The 19,194-nt window shown below is 38.9% G+C and overlaps 1 protein-coding gene across 15 annotated transcripts in view; it reads left to right on the top strand.

Annotated features, from left to right (window-relative positions):
• FN1 (fibronectin 1) overlaps positions 1-5,081 on the top strand; it is a 67,107-nt gene extending 62,026 nt beyond the window's left edge. For all 15 annotated transcript variants that reach the window (XM_019727039.2, XM_019727037.2, XM_074312881.1 and 12 more), the window contains 4 exons: positions 599-724; positions 1,248-1,354; positions 3,900-4,010; positions 4,314-5,081. In XM_019727039.2, coding sequence (XP_019582598.2) covers positions 599-724; positions 1,248-1,354; positions 3,900-4,010; positions 4,314-4,385 — 416 coding nt within the window. In that variant the 3' untranslated portion in view covers positions 4,386-5,081. The remainder of the gene's footprint in view (positions 1-598; positions 725-1,247; positions 1,355-3,899; positions 4,011-4,313) is intronic.
• The last annotated feature ends 14,113 nt before the right edge of the window (positions 5,082-19,194 follow it).

The following is a 19,194-nucleotide window of genomic DNA, read 5'->3' as shown; positions in this document are numbered from 1 at the left end:
CTTTTATGGGTAGTAGTAAAGATATGTAATTGTGAGTATTAGATAGTCCTCAAAACCAGTCTTATTTTCAGGAATAATATCCACTGACTTACCATTTTGTTTCATTTTGTTTTGTTTTGATACACAGGTTTATTCGTTTACTCTTCCCGTTTATAAGCAGGTTGTGGCATGTGGAAACACGCTGATCTTTGTTTCTTTGATTAGTTGAACTACTTTGTATGCAGGATCTCTACAAATCGAAAATGATTTTTTATCTGTGATCTAGTCCTAAAAGAATCCTCAAATCCTACTTTAGTTTTCCACAATTTTAAAACTTAGCAGTAAGAATTCAAACAAACATCACTGACTATTCTTTTGACGTGATTATGGTGGAATAAACTGGATCTTAAAATAGCCTAGAAAATGTCAAATTGTAAAGATAATTTAAATCCAACAAAACAAAAAAGATTTGTCATCAGGATCATGACCCTTAACTTCCCTTTCCATTCCTTCCAGATACCTCACTTTTAAAATCCTGTGACACATCCCAGTGTGTTCACTGTCTTATGAAACAGAACATGCCAATAACTCTTTGTCCTTGATTTTTCCCACCCCACAGAATGGTGCCATGACAATGGTGTAAACTACAAGATTGGAGAGAAGTGGGATCGTCAGGGAGAAAATGGCCAGATGATGAGCTGCACATGTCTTGGAAATGGAAAAGGAGAATTCAAGTGTGATCCCCGTACGTTGCCACAAATCATTTTTAGTGCCTTGTTAAGCACACCCGCACTCGTTACTGAGCTGTAACTCATTCACAGAAACCATTGGAGATTTTAGGTCTCCTAGAAGAGTGAACAGGGGGTTTGTTAATCCTTTGGTTTGGGAACATGGAGACTAACTTCAAAAATGAGCCATGATTTAATGTTATTACAGGGCACTTGAGCACTTTTCCTACCTGAGCATTTTGACCATAAACTGCAGCAAAATGTTACAAGAAAGCTCTATGGGCCTTTAAATTCAACTTTTAAAATATGATCTCCATCTTCCCGTCAAAACCTTTTCAGTTTGTTAGATCTAGTTTTTGGAAACGCTGCACTATGGTCTATACAGGGGTACCCCTCTTACCTATGATTCCCGTCAACATGAGGTGTTTTGGTTGTGGTGATACAGATGTAGGAGAGAAACAGAATCCACCTGTCTACAGGGGTCAACTCTGTCTTATTGTTCTCAGTCTAACATGAGCTTCTGACTTGTGTCTCGTGTAGATGAAACAACATGTTACGATGATGGGAAGACGTACCAAGTTGGAGAACAGTGGCAGAAGGAGTATCTCGGTGCTATTTGCTCCTGCACATGCTTTGGAGGCCAGCGGGTAAGACCAGCTGTGCCAGGCTCCCTGCAATTTAGATAAGATGAAGTGATGATTAAGGGCTAAGCTTCTTATGTGTGTGCTGTACATACAGGTGTCACAGTGACCCTTATGAAATGTTGAAACACCTCATTTCCTGTGGGTACATAGCTACCGACATAAAGTTCCTGAATACCCTTTCCTGTTCTCCCTTTTGTGGTAGCCCCAGCCCCTCCCACACCCACTATTCTCAGGCTGTCTCTTTCTTCAGCAACTAAACTGTTAAATGCCAGAGGACTGGGCCTCCAGTTCCAATCTACTAAACAGTTGCCCCTGTGGCATTGTTGTTCAGTATTTTGAATGTCTCAGATCTAAGAAAATGCCACTACTTTGTACCCTCTCTCAATCTAGAAATAGATTCCTGCTATAGGTCTAGCACTGTGCTAAGGAATATGGGACCAGCAGGAAATGAGAAATGGTCCTGGCTCTTTAAATGATACAGTAGTTACAGACATTACATTAGCACACATTGGAAGGCAAGCTAATTAAATAAGGTTCTGAGTGCGTCTGACAAGTAATTCAGTTCCTACGTAGGCTGGAATCAGAAAAAATGTCATGAAAAAGAGAAGTATAAACTGGCTGGGGTTTAGGATGATTAATATTTGATTGAGGGATGAGAGGGTGTAGAGAAACCAGAGTAATCACACCCCCTGGAATGGGAAGTTGTTGGCACAAGTGGGCTCCATGAGCCCATCCTCTGGCTGGCGTCTTGTGGTAAGAAATTAGATGGGACCAAGTGTGTGTGTGGAGGGGGAGAGGGGCACTTATGGAAGGCCTTAGGAGTCCATTATTTAGAAGCCAGTACTTCTCAATCATTTCTAATCTCTCCTACTCCCATATAACAAAAAATGCTGGGCCTTCCTCTAATATTTGAAATTTCAAAATAAAATGACACCTATAACTCAAATAAAAGTAAAGGACATAATAGTCCTTTGTTTTCAGTAAAAACAGACCCTCCCCACAGCCCTCACATTCTGGTACATGAAGACCCTGCCCTCTATGCCGGGGTAAGACTTACTAGTGGCTGCCTTTGGCGTTAGCCAGTTGCAGGGACCCAAGAAGAGGAGTGCAATGGAAAATGGTCTTTAGAAAGATTAATCTGGCAGCGGGAAGGGTTTTCAGGGGTCCACCTCTGCACCCACCTGAGGACCTGGGGCAGCCGGTGAAAACTGATCTCCTTCCAACCCTAGTAGTTAGGTGGTGAGGGAGGCACTGCCCATTCTGACAGAAACTGTGGAGTCTCTCTCCTTCTCTATCTCCATTAACACTTATAAAGACTGTGATCATTGAACTCACTCATGTCTGGTAATGTGCTTGGTATAGAACATGTGATGGAAGGTGGATTTGTTGGGAAGGAAGCTTTGGTTTTACTTCCGCGTCGCCTCATTATTTACATACATGAACCCCTTCATGTGTGACGTATGCTCTTTTCTAAAGCAAAGTGCTAAATGAAACACTTTAAGACAGGAGTGAGGACTATTACATTTTTCTATGAAAGCAAGATTCATTGATTCTCTAAGTAGGCATTTACCTATCATTGTATTAGGTATTATGGGGAGCATACTTTTAAGTGGAGAAATATGTCTGAAATATTTAACTGACAACGTAAGAAAGAAAGAGTGTCATGTAGGGTTTCTTAGCTATAAGAAAAAAGCCTAATTCAATGTTGGCAAAAGAAGGCTTGCGTAACTGAAAAGTCCCAGCGCTACCAGCTTTGGGGCTGCTCCATCAATGGCATCCAGTCTCACTCCATCACATGCTTCGTTCCTTTGTATTGGCTTCATTCTCCAGAAGCCTCCCTGCTGTTAGTGACACAGATCACCTCCACCAGCTCCAGGCTGGTCTCCAACCAGCTTAGGAGCAACTGTGAAAGAGAACAGGTTTCCTCACATTTCTAGCAAAAATCTCAGGAGGAGCCTCACTGTGCCAGCTTCTGTAGGCAGCTGAAAGGCTACCACGTCACTGGCTATGGAAATTTAGGAAGGGAGTGGCAACATGGTGCAATAGGAAAAGCATGGCCAGGAGTCACCCCCTGTGGGTGGCAGCCACAACTTCACCAGCAGTTCACTGTGAGTTTCCCGCTCCCTCTGAGCGAGTCACCCCTCTGGGTCTCATTTTTTCCTTACCTGAAAAATGAGGGTGTTTGTCCATGTGATCGCAAGTCCCTTTTAAAGGGATTCTAGGAAAACCTTTTCTACCATCTAGTGTGGAAAGCTTATTAAGGAAGCTGGGACTTGAATGAGCCTTAGCAGATGGTCGGAGTTTCACTAGAAGGAGTAGAGAGGACAGTTCAGGAGAAAGGAAAAGCAGAAATAAACAGAGGCAGCCATAAGATAAAGATAATCGGCCAAAATGTATTCTATGAGTTATAAATGCGTGAAATCATCATCAAAGCATCCTTTGTGACGAAGTTTGCCAAGGAAGAGCTGAAATTCTTTAACACGAGCACTAAATTGTGATGTTCTCTTGTTATCACAAACCCCATTTGACTTTATGCTTTTGTTCTCAGGGCTGGCGCTGTGACAACTGCCGCAGGCCAGGGGCTGAACCCGGTAACGAAGACTCTACTGGCCACTCCTACAACCAATATTCTCAGAGATACCATCAGAGCTCACACACTGTAAGTGCATTTGCACCATGAGTGTTCTCCCCTAAATGCAATTAATCACATAGTAGGGACTCTTTCCATGGGTACTTTTCTTTCAAAAGAACCGAGAGTAGATTACTGTATCCTGTAACATCATTTAGGTTCTAATATATTAAACTCTTGGACATCGCCTATTCTCCTGTATATGGCTAAGTTCTTAACGCTAGAAATATTCCATTTAGAAGTAATTGTCGTAGAAGCCCATCCCCTCTTTTTTTTTTTCTGTATACTTTGCAGTATTTGCCACTAATTTTTGTTTTTCTTCTACTTTAACAGAATGTCAACTGCCCAATTGAGTGCTTCATGCCTTTAGATGTACAGGCTGACAGAGAAGATTACCGGGAGTAATATTTCCAACCCAGAAAAACAAGCAGGGATCTCTGCCAAGGCCCATCCAAACTGGAGAGACATTAGCAGACCCCATCTTAGAGTGTTTCTTTCTTAAGCCCTTTGCTCTGGAGAGTAACCCCTCCAGCTTCAGCTCAAATCACAGCTTCTCCAAGCATCACCCTGGGAGTGTTTTGAGACTTTTCTCATCAAAAAGGGGCAGTACATTGCCTTTTCTGCTCCAAAGTATTCAGTACTGCTCAGTATTTGAAATGAAATGATTCTAACTTGTGGTTTGGTTTGGGAGCAGTAGGGAAGCACATGCACCAACCCAGATGCAAAATGTACTGAAATGACAATACCAAAACTTTAAGTAGGAAAGTTACCCAAACACTTCTGCTTCCACTTAACTCTCTGGCCCGCAATATTGTAGGAATGGCATGTCCTTGTTACTGTGATATTTAAAATATCCACAGTACTCACTTTTTCCAAATGATCCTAGCAATTGCCTAGAAATATCTTTCTCTTACCTGTTATTTATCAATTTTTCCCAGTATTTTTTATATGGAAAAAAAATTGCATTGAAGACACTTAGTACGCAGTTTGATAAGAGGAATTTGGTTTGATTATGGTTGGTGATTATTTTTTATACTGTACATGCCAAAGCTTTACTACTGTGGAAAGACAACTGTTTAATAAAAGATTTACATTCCACAACTTGAATGTCATGGCTTCTTTTTATATAAAGACGTTGGGGAAAATAATAATCCTTATGAATGTCTTTTCCTTTCAATTCAGCAAAAATTTGAAAAGCTATGAAGTGTACTGCTCTCTAATTCTTGGGTGATTTCAGTATAAGAATTTCTAAGTCATTACAAAAAGATTCATTCTTGTCATTTCATCACTTCAGTAATGGAGATAGTTTTATATTTTCTGCTTTACCAGATTTAAGTGGACACAAATATTTACTTAACTTGCTTGCTAGTTCTTCAGAGGTAAAATCGAGACAACTTTCAGTTGCTCTTTTCTAATCATAATTCTTCCCTCCCTCCCACCTCCTTTTCTTCTATGATTTATGCAGGGATTGCCTTTCAAGGAAAACAAGAAGGTGACTGAGATGTTAAAACTACTTGAGTAGTGTAGCATAGAGGAGTTTTGTCTTAAGAAATCCTATGGTATAATAACCTCAATCTACCTTGTCTAACTAAATTCGTGTCAGCTGACATGTTTAGGGTGCCCCACGTTAAACAAAGTTTGCCTACTCTTGGCTTGCAAAGGCCGTTTCCTTTTCAGTTTAACTTTGTGGAAACAACAAAACTTTGGGATTGAATCTGGTGTTCAGAATAATAGGGGCACTGGAAATAGTTGATTATTAATTAGTAAAAGATTAATAACTCATAATACACAAGACATGGAAACTACTTTTTATGTGCTATTGTGCAATGTGGAAAATATTCCAATAAACACCTAGCAATGAATATGAAGCCTGACTACGTCGAGATTTCCTCAGGGTTTATTTGTTTAAAGAACAAAATATTCACATTTGATTTCGTTTTTATAAAATGCTTTGACAGCTAGCATCTCATTTGGGGGAGGTTTTACAGTCTGGCTTTACAGAGTCTACAGCTCAGAGGAGTTGTTCTTGGCTGGACAGACCCAGACCCCAGACTTGGGTTTAACATCACTAATCTTTCAGCATTATGAGGCCGGTATTTACCAAGATAGCTGCCCTGTGTATGTGAAGAAAAAAACAAAAATCACAGAAAGAACAGATTATGGTGCTATTGCCTGTCACATAGGTGGGTCATCATAGCTCCCTGGAGGGAGAATGTGACTCAGTACAAGTCCACACACTGGGAAATGGGGAGTCCCATTGAAGACACGCCCAAGAGAAAGCAGGTTGTTCCCTCCATCCTCCTATGTGAAGACATGCACCTCAGCTTGATCTTGTTTAAAGGTTTTTATATTTTAAAACACAAGGAAAGAGCAGCTTTGGGTTGAGATTGACTGTGCTTCAAACCACTTATCTAACTACAAACCTAAAAATATTTTCCCTAAAGTGAATTTAAGTAAATCCAGTTGGACTGTATTAAAGGGATAGCAAGCCCCTTTGACAACTTACACGCTGAAATGTAAAAACCAGACTCCACATTTAAGCTACAAATGTACGACTTTTTCCAGATTGTCTGCTGGATTCTCAAAAGCAATATATTAAATTTACAAACTCAACTATTTCAATAGTGAGTCAGTAACTACATTTAAATAATGAGAACAAATTCAATAAATTTAAATAACCTTTTATGTTTTGGCACCACAAAGCAAGAATGGTAAAACTTTCTTTTTTACTATTTCTCAGCAAAATCCTTCACACACGAGAACAGAGAGGATTTCTGAAGATCTTTTACTTTTTATGGACTCATTACTGCTTCCCCTGAGAATTGTCTTAAGCAAGCCAGACTGAAAAGGTATAATTAAAAGACAAATCAGGGTTTAGGCAAGAAATTGCCAATTCAAGAAAAATCAGGTTGGGGTGGCTGGTTAGCTCAGTTGGTTAGAGTGTGGTGCTAATAACACCAAGGTTGCCAGTTCAATCCCTGCATGGGCCTGTGAGCTGCACCTGCTTTAAAAAAAAACAACAACCAAAAAACCACAAAACAAACAAAACAAATTTTAGAAAAAGAAAACTCAGGTAAAACTAGTAAATAAATCAAACTTTAAAAAGGAAAGTTACAGTTTGGAAGCTTTACCTTGCCTTGCTGCACTTGATTTGTAATGAAATTTATTGTTGTGTTATTTATATTGTTTTCGGCTCTAATGACCTAAGTGAATTATGCAAATTAGCCTGCATAATAATATAATTATAAGCTTGTACGGCACACTTTCTGTGGTACTGTGGAGGTGAATAAAGAGATGATCAGGTGGAAATTACAAGTATAGGAAATGACTTTTATTTAATTATATTTCCAATGAAAATTCCATTCCATTTCTAGTTATATGTAACTCATTAAAGTGATTAAGAAACATCACGTCAGCACATTTAAGTGCCGAAATTGCTTCCTATTCAGTAAATTCCCATTGCTGTGGGAGGGAAAGTGGCATGCTACAATTTAAAAAAATCCCATTTTCAGGAGATACATTTCAACCAATAAAAAAAAAAAGACCACTCTTGGGACTTCTCAAGTTTGGGAACATTTAAAGATTATCGTAAAAGCTAATAAAGCAGAAGCAGCAAAAAGGCGACCCTGCACTACCATAGGTTTTTCAGACTAAGCAAGTTCTTTTTACAGAGAAGGTGGCACTCATATTTGAGATTCGAGTTATTATTGCTACATTGTCCCACTCTCCACATACACATTAAAATAAAAGATTCTATTTGAATTGCAAACAAAAATCTATATAAATTACAAAGGAAGAGAATACTGTAAGTAATAAAATAGCAAGAGGAATAGCGCTTCAGCTGAAAGCCACAAGTAGGAAATTCCTTTTTTTTAACATTCCTCAGTGGAGTCAGGTATGAGGTATTAAAGCATGTTTTACATTTCCTTGAATTCCTTTTTACTGACTCTTGAGAGACGTATAGGTTTTAACAAAGAGGCAAATCTTTAAGGTAGCTCTTGTGTGGAGCCCGCAAAGACTTGGAATTAGCATCGTTCAGAGGCTGTGGATGGCCCCCAACTTGGGGTGAGGGTCGGCATCCCATACTTGCTGGGGCTGGAATCCCCGTCTCGCAGGCTGCCCACCACAGCAGGCTCCCCTTACGTAAAATACATCAAAGGCCAAGGATTCTTTTTGCATCACGGTACTTTGGAAACAGCCATTTCATTCCAGAAGGAAACATGGCCTCTGCCAGAGACAGCTGGACAGGACTTCATAACGAAACTGCTGATCTGTGTAGTTCAGCATTAGTTGTAAGATGTTGAGCCAAGTGTTAAAAAGCTATGTGGTATTTGACTCAAAAACATGCTGCTTGGTGGAGAAATTGGATTCCTCCTACATTGCTGGTGGAAATGTAAAATGGTGCAGCTGCTGTGGAAAACAGTTTAATGGTTCTTCAAAAAGTTAACCCCAGAATTAGCATAGGACTCAGCAATTCCCTCTAGGTATATACCCAGGAGAACTGAAAACATGTTCACATACAAACTTGAACACAAATGTTCATAGCATCTGTGGGGACAGAGCCAGGAGTACAGTTTCCAGGCTCTCGGCCTCACGAGGAAAGGTGCTGGCTCAGGTAGTAAATGGCCATCAACTGTGATTGGATGGCTATCAGCTGTGGTTAGTTGGCCGTCAGCTGTAACCAGTGATCCATTGGCCACTAATACAACTGCTGTGGCTACACTAGCAGTAAAATGGGGGCTAGCAAGAAGATGGTGGCTGAGCTAGCAAGAACGGATTGCAGTTAGCACGGCGGATTGCAGCTAGCAAGTGAGGTGGGTTGGCAGAGAGAAGTGGACAGCAGGTTGCGGATCATGTGGCTCCTGATTCCTGTGTCTCCAACCCAACCGCCAGTGAGACTATAGCGGTATGACTCCCCTATCTATGGCTCCGTGGGTGTTCCTTTTTGGCCTCTCCATGTCCTGCGTTCTTATGTGGGGAGCGGGGCAGCCCGCATGACACACTGAATGACACATGGCGCAGCGAACAGGGTACGGAGCTGGTCAAAGCTCTCCGAAGGATGGTGGAGCAGTTTGTGTGTATGAACACTCAGTCTCAGGAAGACCAGGAGGAACAGCTGCTGGAGAGCTGGACCCCCGTGGAGGGTGGGAAGATGTGGATGGTTCTCCAACCACTATAGGTCAGAGAAAGCGAAGGTCGTTGCGGCCCTGTGGGCTGGGAAGTGCTTGCTGAGGCCCTCACCCCCAGGTTGGGGAGGATTTGGAGCCCTTGCCCTGCAGAGGGGGCACATGTTGTGAGGCTAATGCACAGCCCTGGTGTGGGGACAGAGCCCCAGAAAGCAGTTTCCAGGCTCTCGGCCTCACATAGACAGGTGCTGGCTCAGGTAGTAAATGGCCATCAACTGTGATTGGATGGCCATCAGCTGTGGCTAGTTGGCCGTCAGCTGTAACCAGTGAGCCATTGGCCACTAATATAACTGCTGTGGCTACGCTAGCAGACAAATGGGGGCTAGCAAGAAGAGGGTGGCTGAGCCTGCAAGCGTCGCAGTGAGGGTTGAGAATTGTGTGGCTCCTGTTTCCTGTTTCTCCAACCCAGCCGCCAGTGAGAATATAGTGGTATGACTCCCCTATCTATGGCTCTGTGGGTGTTCCTTTTTGGCCTCACCATACCCTGCATTCTTAGGTGGGGAGCGGGAGCAGAGACCCCGCAGGCCGCCCCGCATGACAATACCTAGTCAGAACAACAAAAAGAAAAAAGAATCCAAAAAAGGAGGATAGTTTAAGGAGCCTTTGGGACAACATCAAGTGCATCAACATTCACATCATAGGGATAGGAGAAGGAGAAGAGAGGGAGCAAGAATTGAAAACCTCTTTGAAGAAATAATGATGAAAAACTTCCCTAACCTGTCTGAGGAAATAGACATACAAGTCCAGGAAGTTAAGAGACTCCAAAAGCAGATAAACACAAAGAGGCCCACAACAAAACACATCATCATTAAAACGTCAAAGTTTAAAGACAAAGAGAGAATCTTAAAAGCAGCAAGAGGAAAGCTATTACCTACAAGGGAACTCCCGTAAGACTATCAGCTGATTTCTCAACAGAAACTTTACAGGACAGAGGTATTGGCAAGATTTTTTTTTCTTTTTATTGGCAACCTTGCTGTTAAGAGCACGTGCTCTAACCAACTGAGCCATCCAACCACCCCACCAGCAGCTCAGCTCAAGTCATTGTCTTCAATCTAGTTGTGGAGGGCGCAGCTCCCTGGACCATGTGGGAATCGAACCAGCAACCTTGTTGTTAAGAACACGTGCTCTAACTAACTGAGCTAACCGGCCACCCAGAAGAAATATTTAAAATGATAAAAACTAAGGACCTAGAACCTACTCTACCCAACAAAACTATCATATAGAGTCGAAGGACAGAGAAAGAGCTTCTCAGACAAGAAAAAGCTAAAGGAGTTCATCACTTCATAACCAGTATTTTAAGAAATGTTAAAGGGACTTCTTGAAGAAAAAAAATCAATATTATGAATAATAAAACGACAATAACTACATATGTATCAACAATTACTTTAAAAGTAACCGGATTAAATTCTCCCATCAAAAGACATAGGGTGGCTGAATGGATAAGAAAGAAAACCCTTACATATGCTGCCCACAAAGGATCTCTTCAGATCAAAAGCCACACACAGACTGAAAGTGAAAGGTTGGGAAAAAGATATTTCATGAAAATGGAAACAAACAAACAGAAAAAGCTGGAGCAGCAATACTTATATCAGACAAAATAGACTTTAAAACAAAGGCTATAACAAGAGACAAAGTAGGACCCAGTAATCCCACTTCTGGGTATTTATCCAAAGAAACCCAAAATGCTACTTCAAGGGGATGTATGCACCAATATGTTTATTACAGCATTATTTACAATAACCAATATATGGAAGCAAACAGGGTGTCCATCAATGGCTGAATGGATAAAGAAGAGGTGGTACATATACACAATGGAATATTACTCAACCACAAGATAGAATGAAATCTTGCCATCTGTGGCAACATGGATGGACCTAGAGGGTACTGTGCTGAGTGGAGTAAGTCAGACAGAGAAAGACAAACACCATATGTCATACGGGGTCCCTTGTCCTGCTCCCCACATAAGAACACAGGATATGGCAAAGCCAAAAGGGAACACCAACAGAGCCATAGATATGGGAGTCATACCACTATATTCTCACTGGTGGCTGGGTTGGAGATATGGGAAGCAGACGCCACACAATGTGCAATCTGCCGTCTGCTTCTCTGCCAACCAACCCCCTTGCTAGCCGCAAACCGCACTTCTCTGCCTGCCTGCCTGCCTGCCAGCCAGCCAGCCAACAAACCAACCCACCCCCTAGCATAGCAATGGCATTTATGTTAGTGGCTAATGGCTAACCGGTAACAGCTGATGGCCACCCAGCGACAGCGGATGGCCATCTGATTACAGCTGATGGCCATCTAATAACCGAGCCAGCACCTTTCCACGTGAGGGTGAGAGCCTGGAAACTGCTCTCTGGGACTGTCCCCACACTATACGATTTCACTTATATGTAGAATCTAAATAGCAAAATAAATGAACAAACAGAACAGAAAGAAGCTCATAGATACAGAGAACATTTTGAGGGTTGCAAGATGGGAAAGAAGTTGGGGGGATGGGTAAAAAAATGGAAGGGATTAAGAGGTACAAATTGGTAGTTACAGAATAGTTATGAGGATGTAGGGTATACACAAGAAATATAGTCAATAATATAATAACTATGTATGGTGTCAGATGAGTACTAGATTTATCAGGATGATCACCTCATAAGTTATATAAATGTCTAATCACTATGTTGTACACCTGAAAGTAATATAATATTGTTTGTCAAATGTAATTGAAAAATATAAAAAATACTTTAAAAAAGAAATTATAAAAATAAATATAAACTCATACAAATTATTTTCTTTAAAAATTAATGCAGATAACATTTTTATGAAAATCCTAAAATATAGAAATTAATTTTTCCAGGTATTCAGCCAAAATGTACACTTTAAAATCTATGTTATAGTCAACCGTTTCATTTCTAAATTTAAAAATTGACATACTGGCAAGCAACCCTGAAATAAAACAGCCCTTCACATGATGATCACTTTTCTGCTAGTGAGCATAAGGGAAAGGGCACGCAGGCTTCAACCCCATTCCTCAGAGTCATCTATAAGATCATAAGGAGAACATACCAGGCTATGTTCTATTTTTATATTTTCCTAATTATGATTATGTTTTAAAAATCAAGTTCTAATTTAGCTTTTCTTGTTAGAAACATACCCTATCAAAGAACTCAAAATCAAGGATTTTAGAGTCACAAAGACTTATATTTCTTACCTAGAGAACTGTGATAGTACATATGATCTGTCCCTGTTTGTTATTTAGTATGTTGGAGACAGGAGGGAGGTATGAAGAGTACAGCTGTAGGATCAGGTGCCAAAATCCTGAAAACTACATTCTATATACTCAATCCCAAGGCTCTGGAACTTTTAAGAATTCTGGCAAAGCTAAATATAGCACATTTCTAATTTTAGATAATTTCTAAAATTTGCAATTTTTCTTTGAATCTTGCTATATTAATTAGTATTTGAAAAGTGTCAAGTATAAAGCATTTCAAGGAATTCTCTACCTTACCTCAGTTAACAAATGATATAACGATTCTTGGATTCTGTCTAACAAATCAGTGCTGTCCAGTAGAAACAGAATGGGAACCACATATATAATTTTAAATTTTGTGGTATTCACATTAAAAACAGTAAAAAAAAAAAAAGATTAATTTTAATAATATATTTTATTAAGTGCTATGTGTCCTAAATATTGTCATTTCAACATGTAATCTATTAAAATTATTAGAAATATTTTACTTTTTTGTTATTTTGGTTCTAAATTTTCAAAATATGGTATTTATTTTACACTTAGAGAACTCTCAGTTCAGACTAGGCCCATTTCAAGTGCCCAATAGTTTTATGTAGCTAGTGGCTACCATTTTGGATGTGTGAAAATTAATAAACAAAAACATCATTTAAACTGGAGTCGGAAAACTAGAAGAGAGAACTCACATACACATGTCACATAATGCACTACTGATTCCAAAAGGAAGAGATGAATCTTGCATCTCTGACAGGAAGTGATACTACTTTACCACCTCAGCAGGAGGGAAAAAAAGATTCCTCCTTGTTCAGTAACAGCTCAGCCAATGGGAAGTCACTATAGTTCAAACTTTCAGTTTCCTCCAATGGATCCTTCATTTACACAGCTCCTCCCGAGTCCATAAAAAAGTGTTCCTCTTCTTTGTTTCTAAGGACTTGGGAGTGGTTCATCATTTGACCACATGTTCTAAATTGCAATTCTGTGTTGTTCCCAAATAAGTGGGAAACCCATTTTACTGAAGAAATATTTGACTGTCTATTTGTCTAAGGTCATCAGCAAAGGACGAAATAGTTCAATAGTCAAAAACATACTATATTAAGTGTGGATGAGTTCTGCCCTTTGATAGTCTATTTCTGAAAGAATTAATTTTTAAAATTTTTAAAAAGCTTGTCACTGCCAAAGGAAATGAAATTACAACAAACATCTCCTTCCATAAGTACATGATCTTCTGAAAGAGGTGAACTGGAATAAAATTTGGGATCCGCCAGGAAGAAGTAAGGGGAAAATAAAATTTTGAGTAGACGATCAAGTGTCTGCCACACATAACAATTGTAAACAAACTTTCTAACTTTCAGCTTTTAGGATTTTCCCCAATATAAAGCATCAAGGTATCTATATCAAGTCAAGTTCTTCAACATTCTTCTAAAGAAAGGATTTACATGTCTCAGAAATGCATCATTTCTATGTATAGAAATTCAGAAGGCAATGTGGGAATCTCAATTTGTTACATTTTTCAGGTGTCACATTGCATTCTGACAAGTGTAACCATGCATCCCAGTTTTACCAAGACTGTGAGAGTTTATGCATTTGTCTCAAAATACTTATTAAATAGCAATGACTTTCACTCTCAGAAGTCTCCTAGTTAAAAAAAAAAAAGAAAGAAAGAAAATAACAGGCAATAGAAGTTGCCTCAGAGGAGCACAAGTTTTGAACTTAGCAGACAAAACTTTAAAGATAAATCTTGTAGCTAAAAGAAATAGTTAAATGTTCAAAGAATGAAAGTAAATCATGTTTAAAGCATTAAAGGAAAGTACAATGACAACAGTTCATTGAATTAAGAATATTCATAAAGAGAAAGAAATTATTAAAAATAATCAAATGGAAATTCTAGATTCGAAACAAAAAATAATGAAAATGAAATATTCACTAGATGGGCCCAACAGTAGATTTGAGCTGGCAGAGAAAGAATCTGTAAACTTTCAGTTTGATCCATACAGACTGTTATAATCTGAAGAACAAAAAGAAAAGAGAATAAAGAAAAAATGAACAGAGTCTCAGAAAAATAGGGGACACCATCAAGCACACCAACATATGCAGAATGGGAATACTAGAAGGGGCGGGGGACAAAAACAAACATTGGAAAATGTAATACCTGAGAAATTCCCAAATTTGATGCAAAACATTAATTTACATATCTAAGAAGCTCAATAAATTCTAAGTAGGGTAAAATCAAAGACTTCTACAACTAGGCATATCGTAGTCAAAATGATAAAATCTAAAGATAAAGAGAAAATCTTAAAAGCAGCAAAGAAAATGATTCATCGTGGACAAGGGGATTTCAATAAGATTAAGCGCTGATGTGTCACCAAGAACAATGGAGACCAGAGGACAGTGTGGTGACATATTCAAAGTGCCTAAAGAAAGAAAAATAAAAAGCTTTCAAGCAAGAATCCTATATGTAGCAAAACCATCTTCTAAAAGTAAAAACAAAAAGAAATATATTCCAACATCAACAAAGACAGAAAGAATTTGCTGCTAGTAGACTTGCTTGCATAAAATATCAAATGGAGTTCTTCAGACAGAAAGGAAGTGACATCAGACTCTAGTTTGAATGCACATGAAAAAACAAAGAGTACCTGTAAAGGCAATTATGTAGCAAGTACAAAAGATAGAAGACGTAATTACATATGTCTTCTTTCTTCTTTTGATTTTTTTTTAAACAACAGCGTAAAATAATACCTATAAAATTGAATTTGGAGGCTTGTAGCATAGATATAATACGCGTATATTTAACAATAGCACAAAGAAGCGGGGAAGGTATTGAGCTATTGAAGAGCAAGAAAGTTACAACAGATAGTTACACAAATACACAAGAAGAAATGAAGAATACTGGAAATGGTTAATAAAAATGTTAATATTAAAACTTTATAAATATATTTTTCTCCTATTAATTTCTTTAAAAGACATAAGATTGTGCGAAGTAAAAATTATAACATTGCATTGTTGGATTTGTAACAAGAGAGGATGAAACTATAGTGGAGCAAATTTTCTATTTCTCACTGGAATTGTTAGTATAAATCTGAAGTAGATCTTTTTTTCTTTTTTTTAAACATTTTATTGGGGAACAATGTGTTTCTCCTGGGCCCATCAGCTCCAAGTCGTTGTCCTTCAATCTACTTGTGGAAGGCACAGCTCAGCTCCAAGCCCAGTTGCTGTTTTCAATCTTTAGTTGCAGGGGGCGCAGCCCACCATCCCATGCGGGAATTGAACCAGCAACCTTGTTGTTAAGAGCTTGCGCTCTAACCAACTGAGCCATCCAGCCACCTCTCTGGCAGTTCATTGTCGTCAATCTAGTCTGGAGGGCGCAGATCACTGGCCCATGTGGGAATCGAACTGGCAACCCTGTTGTTCAGAGCTCACGCTCTAAGCAACTGAGCCATCTGGCTGCCCCTGAAGTAGATTCTGATCAATTCAGTTGTACACTGCAATTCCTAGAGCAACCAGTAAGAAAAATAAAATAACTAAAGAATATAAATTCAATAAAGGAGTTAAAGTGGTATATTGGAAAACATCCATTTAATCCAAAAGAAGACAGTAAAGAAAGAAGACCAAAACAAGACAGGAGATATAGAAAACAAACAGCAAAATAGTAGACATAAATTCAAATATATCAATAACATTAAATGTGAATGGACTGAACAATTCAATTCACAAGGCAGAAATTGTCAGATCTGTCCTGATTTGGACAATAAATTATGATCCACCTAAATGTATTGTAGTTTTACTTGGTTTCAATGTCATTAGTAAGTAAAATTCATACTGGAATACCAGTTCTAATAATACATTAGTATGAGTTTCTCAAGGACAATTTTAAGGAATTTTGTTCACAAAATTGGTATTGATTTAAAGTTTTTGAGATATATTTTTTATACTTAGACTCGAGAACTAAAAGTCCAGGGCATTGAATGGGTCATTGATGGGGCTATTGATGTCACCAAGACAATCGTAGAAGTTGAGGTAGAAAGAAAGACTGAGCCTGGCGCCAAACTTCCTGTGAATGACTGATAGCATCTGTGAATTTGAGGTGACAAAGACTAGAAGTAGAGACCAGCGGAGTCAGTAGATCTTTTAAGCTTCTATGGTGAATGTCTGTCGTTTACTAGTTATTATATTAGGCATTCAAGTAAAGACAGAAAAATAATAAAATAGTCCCTGCCCATAAAGCATAATGGGGCAGATACCTTTCTAAAGAAATTAGTGCAATACAATGTTAAAGGTATTATAATTAAAGTAAGCTCCAGGATCGAAGGAGGGGAAAGAATCAATCTACCTGGGGGACGGCGCAGGCAAAAAGCCTTTAGGAGGAAAGGTAACACAAAAGTTATTTGTTCTATCTTGGGATTAATCCATTGTGATATTTTATTTTTAGAAATATAAGATAGCAAGAATCCAGGTACTGAAAAGCTGTGAAAACTACAAAAATTGATGGTGGCTATTCAGTCAAGGGTGAAATATGATGGAGGCTGGGGTTAAGGAGCAATCTCCAGCCCCAGTTCTGACAAATGAGGGATACGAGTGATCTAAAATAAGTGGCAGATGGATTCAACAGTTGGGCAGGGATAGTCAGAAAGACCCAAGTATTAGCAGATATTTGAAAACCCAGGCAGTTGTGTCCCTCTGGCAGAAGAATAGGATAGTGGAACTGACAGAGAAGTGGCAGAATCCCAATCCCATCTGTGGACTGATCTACTTGGCAGATAGCTGGAAAAAGGAACTGCCAATTAGAAACCAAACTGAAGGAATATTTGTAAATCTTAGCCTAGAATGCCCATTATCTAAATAGGTGCTGCACAGTCGCTGGAGCTCTATTTTCAGGTTTATCACCCATTGTTGATTCTTGTCTGAATCAATTCTTACTATCAACATTGCAAAATAGTGATAATTTGGCTTCAATTTTAAATTCTTTAAATATTCCAATGTTAGCTAATGTCAACTTCAATTTTCTAGATGTGCAGGCCAATTAATCTTGCAGTCATCCTTGCTTCCCTGCTTCTTCTCACGTTTTACATTTAGTTGTCAGCAAATTTTGTTGGCTCTCCCTTCAAAATATATATGGAATTTGATGAATTCTCACAATATCACTGATGTCACCCCAGATCTGCCACTGCAGGGGAGGAAGAAACCTTCCTCTACTCTTCTAGGTTCTTCTGGTTGGTCTAATGATCAAACAGGCATGAGATAGACTAACAGGAGAAAATAGCCAGATTTAATTACATACATATGTATGAGAACCTCACATACACAAGAGTGTCAGAAACCCCACATACATAAGAAAGTTAAAAAGAGTTATCTATGGCATTCTGAGCTAAGGATGAGGTAAGGCACGTTGGGCTTCAGAGAAGAGGAATGTCATTTGTAGGAAGATAAGAAGAGCAGATGTTCAGTAATTAGATGTTTGCCTTGCCCTACAGATAAGTCATAAAAATTTATCTCTAGCAATATCTCTTACTATGGACAAGGCCCCTAACTTAAATTCTTTAAAGGAGAGGCAAACTCTTCTCTTGAGCCTGTAGGGTCTTGATTGCCTTCAGCTCCAGGTAATTTACATGCCAAGGAGGCCTGTTCTGAACTGCTTCACCACCCTCATCTTTCACCAATATCTAGGTCCTAGATTATTGCAACAGTCTCTTTAAGGATCTCCCTGCTTTCACCCTTACTCTCATACAACTAGAATGAGCATGTTACACCATAAACTAGATGTCACTCCTGCTTCAAACTCCAAAGTTTTCCTTTTCACCCATGTAAAAGCCAGTCTTTGCAATGGCCCAGAAAGCCCTATACAACTTGACTACTGACATCATTTTCTCCTCTTAGTCTTGCTCCCTTTGTTGCAGCCATACTGCCTTCCGTGCTGTTCTTTAAACAAAGAAATAGCCTTTGTGTGCTTGCTTCGGCAGCACATATACTAAGAAATAGCCTTTGCACTGGCTATTCTTCTGCCTGGAATATTCTCCAAATATCCCGTAGCTTTCTACTCTTTCCCCATTTTGGTTCTTTACTCAAATGTACCTTCTCAGTGTGACATTCTCTGAGAAGCCTACTTAAAATTGCAGCTCCCTTCTGCCCTGCCCCTTCCCTGCTTTATTTTTCCCATAGGGATCAAGTATCTCCTTATCTAGCACACTGTAAATTTTATGCATTTATTTTATTGATTGTCTCCTCCTCTGAGAATGAAAACTCCATGAGAGCAGGGATTTCTTCTGTGGGTGTGTGTGTCTGTTTGTATCATCATTTAGCTCAGGCCTGGTGCATAGCATGTCCTCGGTAAATATTTTTTGAATAAATCCTTGAGTGAATGAATAAATATTCATAAGATGAAACTTCATAAATATTCATAAGATGAAACTTGCCATAATATCAGTTTTTTATTGCTCTGTCAGCTACTCTATTAATTATATGAAGACTAAATGGTTAAAATCCACACGCATGCTGAAGGCATTAAATGTTTACTTGAACAAATTATCCTATTTTGGCCTTCTGACTTAACTCAGGCTGTTTGCTGGACTGAATTAAGCAAGCTTATCTTCTTTCAGGTTTCAACTACTACTTCAGTGTTATTAACTTTCCAAATTTTATTTATCACCACCATTCTTGATTTGCATTTGTATTTCCAAAATCTTACCAGATATTTTCATTCAGTTATTTATACTTCAAAATCAACACTTAGAAACTCAAATTAACTGAACCAAACTCTCATATTGACCTCAAATAAAAATAGACACGTGCCCAA

This window comes from Rhinolophus sinicus, linkage group LG01 (assembly GCF_036562045.2).
Source record: "Rhinolophus sinicus isolate RSC01 linkage group LG01, ASM3656204v1, whole genome shotgun sequence".
NCBI classification, from domain to species: Eukaryota; Metazoa; Chordata; class Mammalia; order Chiroptera; family Rhinolophidae; genus Rhinolophus; species Rhinolophus sinicus.
This window is presented reverse-complemented; position numbering and strand designations above follow the sequence as displayed.